This window comes from Crinia signifera, chromosome 4, assembly GCF_055691185.1.
Source record: "Crinia signifera chromosome 4, ASM5569118v1, whole genome shotgun sequence".
Classification (NCBI taxonomy): Eukaryota; Metazoa; Chordata; class Amphibia; order Anura; family Myobatrachidae; genus Crinia; species Crinia signifera.
The window spans coordinates 193,073,074-193,086,674 of record NC_139220.1 but is presented as its reverse complement, the minus strand read 5'-3'; the positions used below and the strand labels follow the sequence as shown (position 1 = coordinate 193,086,674).

The following is a 13,601-nucleotide window of genomic DNA, read 5'->3' as shown; positions in this document are numbered from 1 at the left end:
TGTTACACCTGTTCAGCATTTGGGTGCACCTCGTGTATTGTTATTCCTGTCAGCTTGGCTACGGTATATAGTCTTACCCGTTGCCAACAGCATTTAGCACAGCGGGTTCCAGCTTTGGGTGCTATTCACTGGCACCCCCCTCCATAGGGCAGGGTGGTTCTCGCCTCCTTGTTTGTTAGGTAGATTTCCCCTTGTTTACCCCTGGCCTTGGCGGCTGCGTTGTCACTAGTAAGACCAGGTGGCATCGGGGTGGGAGCCTGACTAACGGGCTCCCACGGACGCGGCTATTATTGGTGAAGGTTAGGTTAGCACGCATCCGCCAACTCCAAGGGGTGACAACGGAGTTAGGGTTAGGCGAGATCTCCCTGTTCCTAACATTATAGCCGGCCCATACTTCACCCAGCTTTCAGTCAGCTGTCATGGATCCGGCCCAGCAGGCCGCTAGTCACGCTTTGGCGGGGCAGATGCATACCCTGACTCAAGAGCTCCAGAAATTGACCCTCCGGGTGAACTCACAAGAGGAACGGGTGCAAGGGGTCTTATCCTCATCCAGAAACCCCGAACCCAAGTTGAGTCTCCCGGACCGGTTTTCCGGGGAGCGTTCCCAGTTTTTTAACTTTAGGGAGTCATGTAAACTTTACTTTAAACTCCGCCCGGCCTCCTCCGGCTTGGAATCCCAGCGTGTGGGAATGGTTATCTCCCTGTTACAGGGGGACCCACAGACCTGGGCTTTCGGCCTTCCCGCAGGGTCCGAGGCCCTTACCTCTGTGAATGCTTTTTTTTCTGCCATGGGGTTGCTTTACGACGACCCAGACCGTGCTGCCTCAGCCGAAGCCAACCTGAGGGCACTACGGCAGGGTCAGAGTAATGCAGAGGCTTATTGTACCCAATTTAGGAGGTGGGCCATTGATTCGGGGTGGAATGACCCAGCACTCCGTAGCCTGTTTCGCATTGGTCTATCTGAAACGTTAAAAGATGCATTGGTTCACTACCCTACCCCGACCTCCCTTGATGAAATTATGGAATTAGCCATCAAGGTAGATCGGAGGTTCCGGGAACGCCAGAGGGAAAGGGACTCCGGGATATTTCCCTCATCATCACTGGGGGAGACCTCGGAGGTTGCTTGTGACGAACCCATGCAGATTGGGGCTACACGTTTATCTGCCGCAGAAAAGAATCGCAGGAGGCTGAAGGGTCTCTGTCTGTATTGTGGAGGTCAGGGTCACCGTGCAGTTGTCTGCCCGTTGAAGGCGGGAAAAGACAGGGCCTAAGTGGGTTTGGGGAAACTCACTTGGGCCTATCTTGTTTTTCTCCCCTAGACTCAATCATTATTCAGGTTTCTGTCACCTGTAATAACTGCACTGTTGATACCACTGCCTTTATTGATTGCGGTGCAGCTGGCAATTTTATTGACGGGGGATTGGTTTGTTCATTGGGGCTCAAACCCATTCCCTTGGTCAATTCCTTGTCGGTTTGTGGCCTGGATGGTCAGCCACTCTCCAACGGCAGTGTTACCGCATGCACCCCTTCTCTTCAGCTTTCGGTGGGGGCTCTTCATTCGGAAGAGATTTCTTTTTTGTTGTTTCACTGTCCTCTCACGCCACTCGTCCTGGGGTTACCATGGCTTAGGAAGCACAATCCCAGTATCGATTGGACCACAGGAGAAATCACACGTTGGGGCTCTTCATGTTCTGACCTTTGTCTCTCTCTTCCTCTTCGTCTTGTTCTTCCCGTTTTTTCTTCTATACCCTTACCCTACAGAGACTTTGCCGATGTGTTTTCCAAGAAGGAAGCAGATACGTTGCCCCCTCACCGTCCCTTTGATTGTGCCATAGACTTAGTTCCCAATGCCAGATTACCCAAAGGACGCCTATATGCTCTCTCAGCACCTGAATCCCAGGCCATGGATTCATACATAAATGAGAGTCTCGAAAAAGGATTCATTCGTCCTTCTAAATCCCCCGTAGGCGCAGGGTTTTTTTTTGTTGAAAAAAAAGATGGATCTTTACGTCCCTGTATAGACTATAGGGCCTTGAACAAAATTACCGTAAAAAATTCCTATCCGTTACCACTCATCTCTGTTTTATTTGACCAAAAACCCGGGAGGCGATGGTGTTTTCCAAGATCGATCTTAGAGGAGCATATAACCTCATCAGGATTAGAAAAGGAGATGAGTGGAAGATGGCCTTTAACACGCATTCAGGCCACTACGAATATCTTGTGATGCCGTTTGGCTTGGCCAATGCTCCTGCAGTCTTTCAGGATTTTATCAATGAGGTTCTCCGGCCTTACCTGGGGGTATTTGCTGTGGTTTACTTAGACGACATTTTGATTTTTTCCAAGTCACTTCCTGAACATCGGCAACACGTCCGCCTGATCCTTCAGAAGTTGCGCGAGAATCAACTATACGCCAAACTCGAAAAGTGCGAATTCGAAATTTCTCAAGTTTCATTTCTGGGTTATGTCATCTCTCCTAAGGGTTTTTCCATGGACCCCAGCAAGGTTCAGGCCATCATGTCCTGGGCTCGTCCAACCAACCTTAAGGCCATCCAAAGATTCTTAGGATTCTCTAATTATTATCGGAGATTCATCCGTTCTTTTTCTGACATTGTTGCCCCCATTGTGGAATTGACTCGCAAAGGAGCTAATCCAGAAGTTTGGTCTCCACAGGCCATCGAATCCTTTCATAAATTAAAGAAAACCTTCTGCTCGGCTCCTGTCCTGCATCACCCGGACCCCAGAATTCCTTTCCTTGTGGAGGTTGACGCCTCGGATGTAGGGGCTGGAGCTGTCCTGTCTCAGAAGGACGTTCATGATCAGAAAATTCATCCTTGCGCCTTCTTCTCCCGCAAATTCTCCACAGCCGAAAGGAACTATGATGTCGGAAATCGTGAATTGTTGGCCATTAAGTGGGCTTTCGAGGAGTGGCGTCATTGGCTTGAAGGGGCCAAACACATCATCACTGTGATCACTGACCACAAAAACTTAGCCTATATCGAATCGGCTAAACGATTAAACCCACGACAAGCCCGGTGGGCGTTGTTCTTTACCAGGTTTCAGTTCATCATTACATTCAGACCCGGCCCCAAAAATGTCAAAGCTGATGCGTTATCTCGTAGTTTCCAGACTTGTCAGAGTGCTGGACTTGAGGATACACCCATTGTCCCGTCTTCTGTCATTTTTGCGGGCCTGACTCAGGACTTGGCCTCCCGTGTCCTGGCTTCCCAGCCCTCAGCCCCTCAGGGGACTCCACATAATAGACTGTTTGTTCCGAAACATCTCAGGGAATTGGTCCTCAAAGACTTTCACTCCAGTAGGGTCACTGGACACCCCGGCGTTACCAAGACCCTTGAGCACTTGTCCAGAGCGGTTTGGTGGCCCACCATAAAAAAAGATGTTGCTCTTTTTATCTCTTCTTGTCCTGTCTGTGCTCGACATAAGTCTTCCAGATCATCACCAGTAGGTACACTCCTGCCTTTGTCCATTCCAGAAAGGCCATGGTCCCATATTTCTATGGACTTCATTGTCGACCTTCCTTCTTCTACTCGTTTTACCACCATTTGGGTCACGGTCGACCGCTTTAGCAAAATGGCACATTTTATACCCTTGCGTAAACTTCCCACTGCTAAAGAATTGGCACAGCTCTTTATCTCTCATATTTTCAGACTCCATGGCCTTCCCTTGGATATAGTTTCAGACAGGGGGTCTCAGTTTGTGGCCAGGTTCTGGAGAAGTTTTTGTTCCGAGTTAGGAATACAGGTCAGTCTTTCTTCCGGGTATCACCCAAAGTCCAACGGACAGACCGAAAGGGTCAATCAGGCCCTGGAGCAATATTTACGCTGCTTCGTCTCCAAATGTCAGAGCAATTGGGCTGAGCTGGTACCTTTGGCAGAGTTTGCTTATAACAACTCTTATCATGTGGCCTCCAAGAGCTCACCTTTTCTGTGTAATTTCGGGTTCCATCCCAAGTGCAACTCCTTCTTTGTTTCGAGGGATTCCTCTCGGTCGCCTTTTCCCACAGTGTCCCTCCTTAGGAAGTCATGGCAAAAAGTTCATTTAGCTCTGAGACAGTCTTCTGCACGTTCTAAAATTTTTTTTGACAAACATAGGAGACCATGTTTATTCCGAGTGGGGCAAAAGGTGTGGTTGTCAACTCGCCACATCAAGCTTCGCCAGAGATGCCCAAAACTAGGACCCAGGTTCATCGGTCCATTTCTTATCACGGCTCAAGTCAACCCAGTGGCATTTAGGTTGCAGCTCCCCAGAGCGCTGCGAATCAATAATGTCTTTCATTGTTCTCTTCTTAAACCAGCCTCGATGGCTTCCCAATCAGGGCCTGCTCCGAACCGTAAACCAGTCCTCATTCAGGGGCACAAAGAATTCATTGTAGAACAGATATTGGATTTCAAGGTCGTTCGGGGTCAACTTAAATTTTTGGTCCATTGGAAAGGGTTCGGAGAAGAGCAGAGGTCTTGGGTGCCGGAGCGATTGTTACATGCACCCAGGCTCAAAGCAGAGTTCTTTAAGACTTTCCCGTTCAAACCTGGGTCTAAGGGTTCGGTGACCCCTCCTCAAGGGGGGGGTACTGTTAGGAGCTGCACGGGCAGCGCCTCCGCTCGCCCGGCAGTCTCCTCTAAAGCCGTCCCGGCGGTTGCCGGGTTACCTCGACGCCGCCGCGTCATCAGCCGGGAGTTTCCGGCGGACGAGGGCGGGCGTCAGGCTGCCGGCATACAACCTCTTCCTCCCCTGCCGCAGCGGTTGCCAAGGCGACGGGGGACGCCTGGTGGTCGCAGGGAGGAAGGGGTGTACAGGACGCCGCACGCAGCGTCAGGGTAGCGCTTGGCGCGCTATTTAAACTGGATTGCCGGGCACTCAGACGCCGGCTATAGCTCTAGATTTGGCGTCCAGAGTGTTTCCGGTTCCAGGCTCCTGTTCAACACTTGGCTCCTGTTTCCAGTACCTGTTCCTGGCGGCCTCCAGGATCCTTGTCTGTGTTTGCCTGCTGATCCCTCAGTGTTCAGATAAGTTGGGAGATTCCCATTCCTTGTCTCCTTACTTATCATTGATTTATTGTGTCAGCATATAGTGTATTGTTACACCCGTCAGCCGTACTTATTGTGTCAGCATATAGTGTATTGTTACACCCGTCAGCCGTACTTATTGTGTCAGCATACAGTGTATTGTTACACCCGTCAGCAGTATTTATTGTGTCAGCATACTGTGTATTGTTACACCTGTTAGACATTTGGGTACACCTTGTGTATTGTTACACCTGTTCAGCATTTGGGTGCACCTCGTGTATTGTTATACCTGTCAGCTTGGCTACGGTATATGGTCTTACCCGTTGCCAACAGCATTTAGCACAGCGGGTTCCAGCTTTGGGTGCTATTCACTGGCACCCCCCTCCATAGGGCAGGGTGGTTCTCGCCTCCTTGTTTGTTAGGTAGATTTCCCCTTGTTTACCCCTGGCCTTGGCGGCTGCGTTGTCACTAGTAAGACCAGGTGGCATCGGGGTGGGAGCCTGACTAACGGGCTCCCACGAACGCGGCTATTATTGGTGAAGGTTAGCTTAGCACGCATCCGCCAACTCCAAGGGGTGACAACGGAGTTAGGGTTAGGCGAGATCTCCCTGTTCCTAACAAAAAGCCCCAAACCCCCCCATTTTAATAGCAAACCCCCCCCCCCTGATGGGTGAAATGGCCCCCCCATTGTTAACGCCACCCCACTATTGATGCCAACCCTAGGCGTGGCGAGCGCAGCGAGCCCGCGAGAAGCGGCGGTACGCATCCTCCAACCTTTTCATACCCCCACTATCCACGTCGGCATGGAGTTGATTTTTTATAGTGTGGCAAGCGCAGCGAGCCACCGAGCCCGAAGCATGACGACCGCAGCGAGCCCTGCGCATAACTTCACAGGTATACGCGTCCCCTCGCGGGGCTCGGTGGCTCGCTGCGTTTGCCACTATATAAAATCAGCTCCACACCGACGTGGATAGTGGGGGTATGAAAAGGTCGGAGGACGCGTACCGCCGCCACTCACAGGTGCAGAAAGTGGGATATGGCTTGATAGCAGGATGTAAGCAAGCAAAGATGGTTATTGCACATGAATGCACAGCAACCCAGGATATTGTGCAGTGGAATGCATGCTGTTGAAGTTACTGAGGTTGAGTGACCCAGCATTTCAACCCTGCTTATGGTGGAGTGTAAACAGATAACCTGGGGTGATGCAACCTGGGACCTGTTCACTGCAATAAAATAGTCGGTGATGGGTGATGACATCATCTCCAAGGACCAGTACAGAACCCGCCTCAGCTGACTTGGGCAGCATTACTGGAAAGTAAGAAAGTAAGAAAATGTGAAAGTGTCACAAGCCAGGTCTCACCCAGTATAAAAGCGGTATAACTAGCCACACACTAGAGAGGTTGGAGCAATACTTATGTATGGTAAGGATGTCACTGGTCAGAATACAGATGCTGGCATCCTGAATGAGGGAATCATAACATGGGTAAGGTAATTATACTAGTCCCCCCCCCCCAAACTAACACACCCTTCTAGCAGCCTGACCCTCCCTTCCAATGCCTAAACCTAAACCCTGTATCCCATCGCCTAAACTTTTTGAAACTTAGTGCATCTGACCCAATATACAAGGCTCAGGTTGCCCTGTCTATCTTTGGCAGTAACCTGTTTTTGTTTGCTCAGTGTGAAAGAGATATATTTAAGCTGTGTCACAAAACTATAGAACTCCAACTGACAAGAGCATAATGTTTTTATAACCAATACAATACAATATTTTTTTTTTATTGTTTAAGGGAGAACCAGGATATGGAATTCCTGGGCAACCAGGATTAAAGGGAGATTCTGGGGAAAGAGTAAGTACATTCATATATTCGTATATACATCCTCATCTGACTAGAATGTTTTTTTATGCATATAAGTATTTTTGTTAATTAATAGACCAGTTGTCCATTAGGTCATGATGCTGGATAATGTCTGCACCTAAGGGACAGAGCTGTATTAACAATAGAGTATCTGGGGTAATCGCCCAGTGCCCTCCATACATAGTTACATCACCATCATGGGTGGCAAAATTCCATAGTGGGGTTATTCAAACATGATTGCAGGCTGCTAAATTGTAGAGTCCTGCAACCAGGTAATCACTGAGTGAAATGCCGCCCTGTTCAAACCTGTGAAAAGCTTGTGAAAATATTGCAGCCCTGCGATTAGCTGCAAATCAATTCACAATCGCTCACCATCAAATGATTTATCAAGTGTGTGCATTCTGTGTGTAGCCCAGAACCTACTTGGCCAGTGTAATAAAAGCAGTCTGTACTTGTTTCCTAGCAGGGCGCCCAGATTTGCTACGTATGCAAACGTAGTCAAATTGCATTGCATAATGCATAGTACTAGCATGCGATGCGATTTTCACTTATTTATTTACTTATTAACAGTTTCTTATATAGCACATACATATTCCGCAGCGCTTTACAGAGAATAGTTATGAGCAAAAAAACACATAACGTATTACAGCACAAGACAGTTTAGGACAAGTACATGGTTAATATGGAGAGTAGCATTAGGGGACAGGACACTGAAGCAAGCATCAGGGTGGCAGAGGTTTATATATTCTAAGAAAGGCACATAAGGAGAGAGGGCCCTGCCCATGAGAGCTTACATTCTAAAGGGGAGGGTTAGACAGACAGGGGTGACACAGAAGGGAAAGAGGTGAGCATAAACAGTAGGTTAGGATGAGAGAATGACTAATGAATGTTCTTAAATTATTTATGCTACATAAATCAAATTTGTTAAGTAAATTACTTATTAGTTAACACATGTCGTCATTACTGTTTCAGCTGTATGAATGTGCAGGTGTGAATGTGTTCTTAAAACACCAGCACTATCCATGCCACCCCGAAGCGAGGGGGAGGAGCGCGTCCTCCGACCTTTTCATACCCGCACTATCCACGTCGGCGTGGAGTTGTTATTATATAGTGTGGCGAGCGTAGCGCGGCGAGCGGCGAGGATTACTTTGCATGTATTCTGCTGTGCTCGCCACGCTTCGGGGTGGCGTGGATACAGGGGTTGATGTAAAACAATGCCAGAGGTGCTTACAATTGTAAGCACCCATCACATGTAATCACATCACATGTCATAGTAAGCACCCATCACATCTCATGGCATGGGTGCTTGTACGATGAAATATCGCATCGGATCGCATTGCATCTCATATGGTGCCATGCCATCCTATGCGATATTTCATTGTATAAGCACTCCTGTGCACTTAATATGGACATCGCATCGCACAGCACTGTACACGGTACGTGATGCGATGCGATGCAATTTTCCTACGCAGAATAGCCCACTAAGCTATTTGCTTAGTGGGCGCCATGCTAGGAAACAAGTACCAAACAGTCTGATTGGGGCTGGAGCTGACATCAGACACCCTCAATTAAAATGTTTAGACACGCCTGTATTTTCCCTGACATTCCCAATAAACGTCCGTTTACCACACCAAAACACCAGCTTTCTGTCCACCAACTTTCATATGTCAGTGATTGAAAAAGACACTGGATTTTGTTGCAGGATGGTCTCATGGATGCGTACTTCGAGCCTGCAAATTCACAACCGTGCAATCAGGTCTTAATAACCCCCATAATGTGAATAATTGTGAATAGTTGGCATAATTGTGCTGTGAGTATTTATACTCTGTATTGTTTAATAGCATTACGAGTATACGTTATTGACAATTACAGTATATTGGTACTTAGTTATGCCAATCCCAATGGCATTTTTTCAATCCTGGGATCGACATCTCTAATTGCGGTACACACACATTAGCAAATTCAGCAGAGGTAAAAAAGAAACAAGCCTTGTTCCCCCACACCGGCCACCCCCCACATTTATTTACATGAGCAGCCGGTCGCAGGGCAGACAGCAGCAGTGCCTCCAGGAGCGGGTGGCTGTGGCAGCAGAAGCAGAGCCAAAGGACAGGTGGCCAAAGTTGCAGACAGGTCGGTGTGGCCCCCGGGACTCAGAGGTGTGGTCTAGAGCAAGTATGAGCAGTCTGGCCTGCACAGCGTGATGGTCAGAGGTCAGGCATACCCACTACAGACCGGACACAAAGTAGTTACTCTAGGCTAGGGCCTCTACAAGCATAAATCCACTAATGCCAACATGATAAAGCTTTTTGTCCTCTCCTTGCCTACAGAACATCCCTGAATACATCTGTGTAAACAAACAGCAAACAAACATTGTAATGTAATGAGCAAATTATACAATTGTGGGCACATCCTAATATTTGTATTCTTAATGATTTTGGTAATTTACATATTTATTTTTATTTTTAAGGGTAACATTGGATTAACTGGAAAAATAGGTCCAAAAGTAAGTTTTCCAAAGTATTTCTTTTTTAAAAAAAGTGTTGTATTGACATAATTTGTTGTACAGTATATGTTTTAGTGATTCTAGTTGTAGAAGTTATTACTAAATGATGTTGAATCGTAATGTAATCATTCATGTGCCAACTATAATACTATCTCCAAGGATTACGGATTTGTACAGTACATTAGTACAGTACATTGTTGCTGCAGCCCCTCTTGGCGCGCAGGTCCCATGAGACTTTACTAGTGCTGGGTGTCTTATTTCACATATTTTTACCTGCAAATCAAATCTTTTTATTTGGCATTGAGTGTCCATGCCTGCAAAAGCAGATTTCGGGGCCAGACTGCCCCTAGGCACATTATTGGTGCCCCCCCCCCCCCCCCCCCCCAACATAAAAAGTCTCTCATTGTAAGATTGCCTCTCCATAGCCTTCTCATATCTCCTTAGCTCACTACTGTCAGTTCCCTCCATATCTCACTGCTCTCTCCCTGTCCACAGCTCACGCTAACCCCCTCCCACCTTACTGGTCTCTCTACCCTCCCCAGCTCACATCCCCATCACACTCACTGCCCAAATCACACTTCACTGCTCCCCACCCCCTCAAATCTTGTTGGCCCACCCCCAGCTTACTCCCTCATCACAATTTGCTACTTCCCCACACCTCATTTCCCCCCTACTGTCATTTTCTCAGTTTAGGAGGCATTGATGTGGTGCATTCTGAGTGTAGATCGGAGGAGTAATATCCTGCTGGAAAATATGCCTGACCTTAGCAATCATTCATTTACAGATGTAAAATAAAGCTAATAACTGTGGGCTAAATGCATAAGCAGCCAGTATTTACTCTGCACAGAAACAATATAAATGTATGAGCTCCCCTTGCAAAGCAACATGGTTTATTCCAGAGACAAAATTATTAGCTTTTTTTGCTTTCCTGGATCTGCCCCGATATCTGTATTCTTTGTAATTATTCATGACTTTGTGCTCTTTCAATAGGGAGAAGATGGTGGCAAAGGGCAAAAGGGTGAGCCTGGGACTTCTTGGACCTTACCTGGACTAAGAGGTAAAGATGTAAGTAGAAATGGTAGAGTCCTTGCAGTATAGTTATTTTATGTGTGCAAACTGACATGCCCTGATCATATACTGTACAATGCAGTAACCCCAAGCTTTTAATTCTATACTGTACTAGGAAATAACTCCATATGTCTGAAGAACCTTAAAAAAATTTGAAATTGTACTGCTTGTTTATATGCACAAGTGCATATTTAGCCCAATGTAATGTATATCTTAAATGAATCCTAAAAGTTTGGAAACTGGGACTGTCTTAGTATATGTGTAACCTAAGGTCAGTATGTATGTTTGAAGGCTATTGACCTGAATAAGAGATGTACACAATTTTTTTTACCTCCCAGCATTGTAATATCAAGAATCCGGACTCCCGTGTGGCCTTGAAAGGGGGTGTGATCTTGGAAAAAGGTGGTGTGTGGCTTTGTGGGAATGACCACGATCCAGAGGTTACACCCTGTTTTTTTTTTTGGGGGGGGGGGAGGAGGGGGGGAGGGTCATTGACAGTAAGGGAGCATTTAGTGGAGATAATAGGGGAGTGGTGACTGAAACGCAGGCATAAGGTGACGTGTTACAGGCTGCGACTGCAATCTTGTACACACAATAGAAATGGCTCAGGCCTCTTCCCCTGATATGCACCCAATGGTTCCATCTTTGTATGCAAGTGATGAGTCAGAGAGGCCCATTATTACTGATCCCAGTGGCTATGGCATCTGCATACTTTTGCCCCTGTGTACAAATTTGCAGCTGTGAAGGCATTTCACACCCATCTCTGAATCTGGTCCATTGCATTAAATGCACTGAAATATTGAAAACTGTAATGTGAAAAATGTATCCCAGTGCATAATAACAACTCTCCTGGAACCATGCCATTACATCGAAGATGGTATGGCCACAAAGGTGTGACTAAACACTGAAATATGGCTATTCCAGCAAATTTAGAATTTACATAAATCACTTCAATTGAGTAACAAGTGCTAAGATCTTCTGAGTATTGAAACAGTTTTTCAACGATTTCGTTTGTTTTTGTGCCCTTTTAAAATCATGTTACTTGGCTTATCAGAGTATCAATGTTAAGTATGATTGTGTTCATCACAGTAATTAAGCTTCAGTATACAGTTTACTTTATCACATGTACACTATTCCAAGGTCATCTTAACAGCATTGTGGGCCCCTAATCAAAGCAGTGCAGTGGGGCCCCTAAATAAACAACCTCTCTTCTTTTGGCGGGCGTGATGGCGTCATGCCCGCCATTCAGTGTGACCACTGGAGGAGGAGGACAGGCCAATGCTGGCCTGCGTTAATTGGATTATCATAAGCAACATTTTATTTTTGATTTGCCCTTCCTTAGGCTGCTCTGTGGCCCCTATGCTTGTGGAACCCCCTGGCAGTAGCTCATCTAGCCTAGTGGAAACGATGGCCCTGCACTATGCTGCCTTTCAGGGCCAGTGTAAGGTTTCTTGGCAAAACTTCAGCCTGCTGCCATTACCCAATTCCCAGACCCCCATGCGCGTGGTAATTCCTTCATCACGCCTGCATTAAGTACAAAAAAGATGTCTCTCTTAGAGAAAGCCGTCATTTTGTGATAGACTCGGTGATGGCATCCGAGGCAGTTACCTAAAGCTACCCAATGGAAGAGCATGGCGTGATGCCTTCACAAGCTGTTAAAGGAGATTGTTTAGGGATTTCTTGCCCAACAAGATCATTTAGAAGTCCCTGCATATGAAATGCTGATTAGATGAATTTTAAGCATTATATTTTTCTCTCTTTCAGGGTGAAGCAGGTTTAAAGGGTGAACCCGGTATTAAGGTATATAACTATGGTACATTTCAAGATAATACTACTTTATATATAGGGACGACTTCATTATTTTTCTGCCTGATGCAAATTATTTTAGGATAAGTAACATATGAGATAACATCTCTGCACCTGTGTGTAGATATCATTGTTGCCTGTATTTGATGTAAGTAAACTTATCTATGTTTGTCTGCTGTGTCAGTGAGTCCCAGCATCTACTGCAGTGACTGTAGACAGTCTCGGGACTACTATATAAGTAACTAGGGGGGCATACGTAGTAGGGTTTGAGTTTGCTGGAGGTGCGGAATGCCAGATGATACTAAACATAGGGCACAGGCTTAGTGCATGATTGCTTACCTGACCCTCTCCTTCAGGGAGAAAATGCTGTGTTCCTGGTCTTCCCTGGTAATGTATGATTGCCATCACCTGTGGGGAGCTAGGACATTGATAAGAAAGGTGTTTCACCACATACATTACCAGGGAAGTCCAGGAACAGAGCATTGTGTCCCTCATGCAGAGGGTCAGGTAGGCAACCATGGCTTAGCGATACCAGATGGGAGTCACCCTGTTCCCTATTGCAGGTATTAGCAGGGCTCCAGGAATAAAGCCAATAATCTATGCAGCAGCTGTAGCTGCTCCACAGAGTGTTTGAATACCAGCTGTCACAGCAGGATACTGCTGTGAACCACACAGGTATTGCTTTACATGCAGGTGCGCCTTCAAGACTTTGAGCCCAGAGGCAGGCAACTCCATTATCTCTAGTATTTACACCCCTGCTATTAAGTACATTCTACAGATGTGTCCTTTTCAGTTATTGCTGCAATAAATATGATTTGCAGCATGCAACTAGCAGCATACCATGTTCCTGCTATGCCATACACTGCAATGTGCTGCGATGCATGCACATCACAATCCAGCTGCAGAAAGTTGCTATACGCAGCACAGCTGCAGGACATGTCTGTATAAAATGAAAGGTAGAAGCTGGTCGCTATGGACAACTTCTCTACTGTGTATTCTCACACGCATGCCCTTATTCTAATTGCCTTGGTCCCCAGCATGTTCGTACAGGGGACCGATGTTGAAGCTCTGCGCATGTGAAGGGCTTCTGTACAGGGGCCTTCACCGACTCGTGGCACTAGCACAGGGCGGGGTGGGGGGTATGATGGAGGTGTGCAGGAGGCGTTCACATGCGAATGCCCTTTGTTTCTTTTGGCGTACCCAGGAATACGCCAACAGGTACCTGCTTGCCGGGGATGGGCGGATGATATCACAGGACATCAGCCACCCACCCAGTTCTCGGACCCAGATGCCACAAGTCTAAGTCACCCCAGACTGACTTCGATTTGTGAGCAGGGTAGAAATCAT

General features: G+C 46.9%; 1 protein-coding gene across 1 annotated transcript in view; it reads left to right on the top strand.

Annotated features, from left to right (window-relative positions):
• The window catches only part of LOC146073004 (uncharacterized), a 248,677-nt gene that overhangs the window by 89,343 nt on the left and 145,733 nt on the right, over positions 1 to 13,601 (top strand). The window contains exons 46-49 of the mRNA XM_083180177.1: positions 6,809 to 6,868; positions 9,345 to 9,380; positions 10,371 to 10,445; positions 12,213 to 12,248. Coding sequence (XP_083036303.1) covers positions 6,809 to 6,868; positions 9,345 to 9,380; positions 10,371 to 10,445; positions 12,213 to 12,248 — 207 coding nt within the window. The remainder of the gene's footprint in view (positions 1 to 6,808; positions 6,869 to 9,344; positions 9,381 to 10,370; positions 10,446 to 12,212; positions 12,249 to 13,601) is intronic.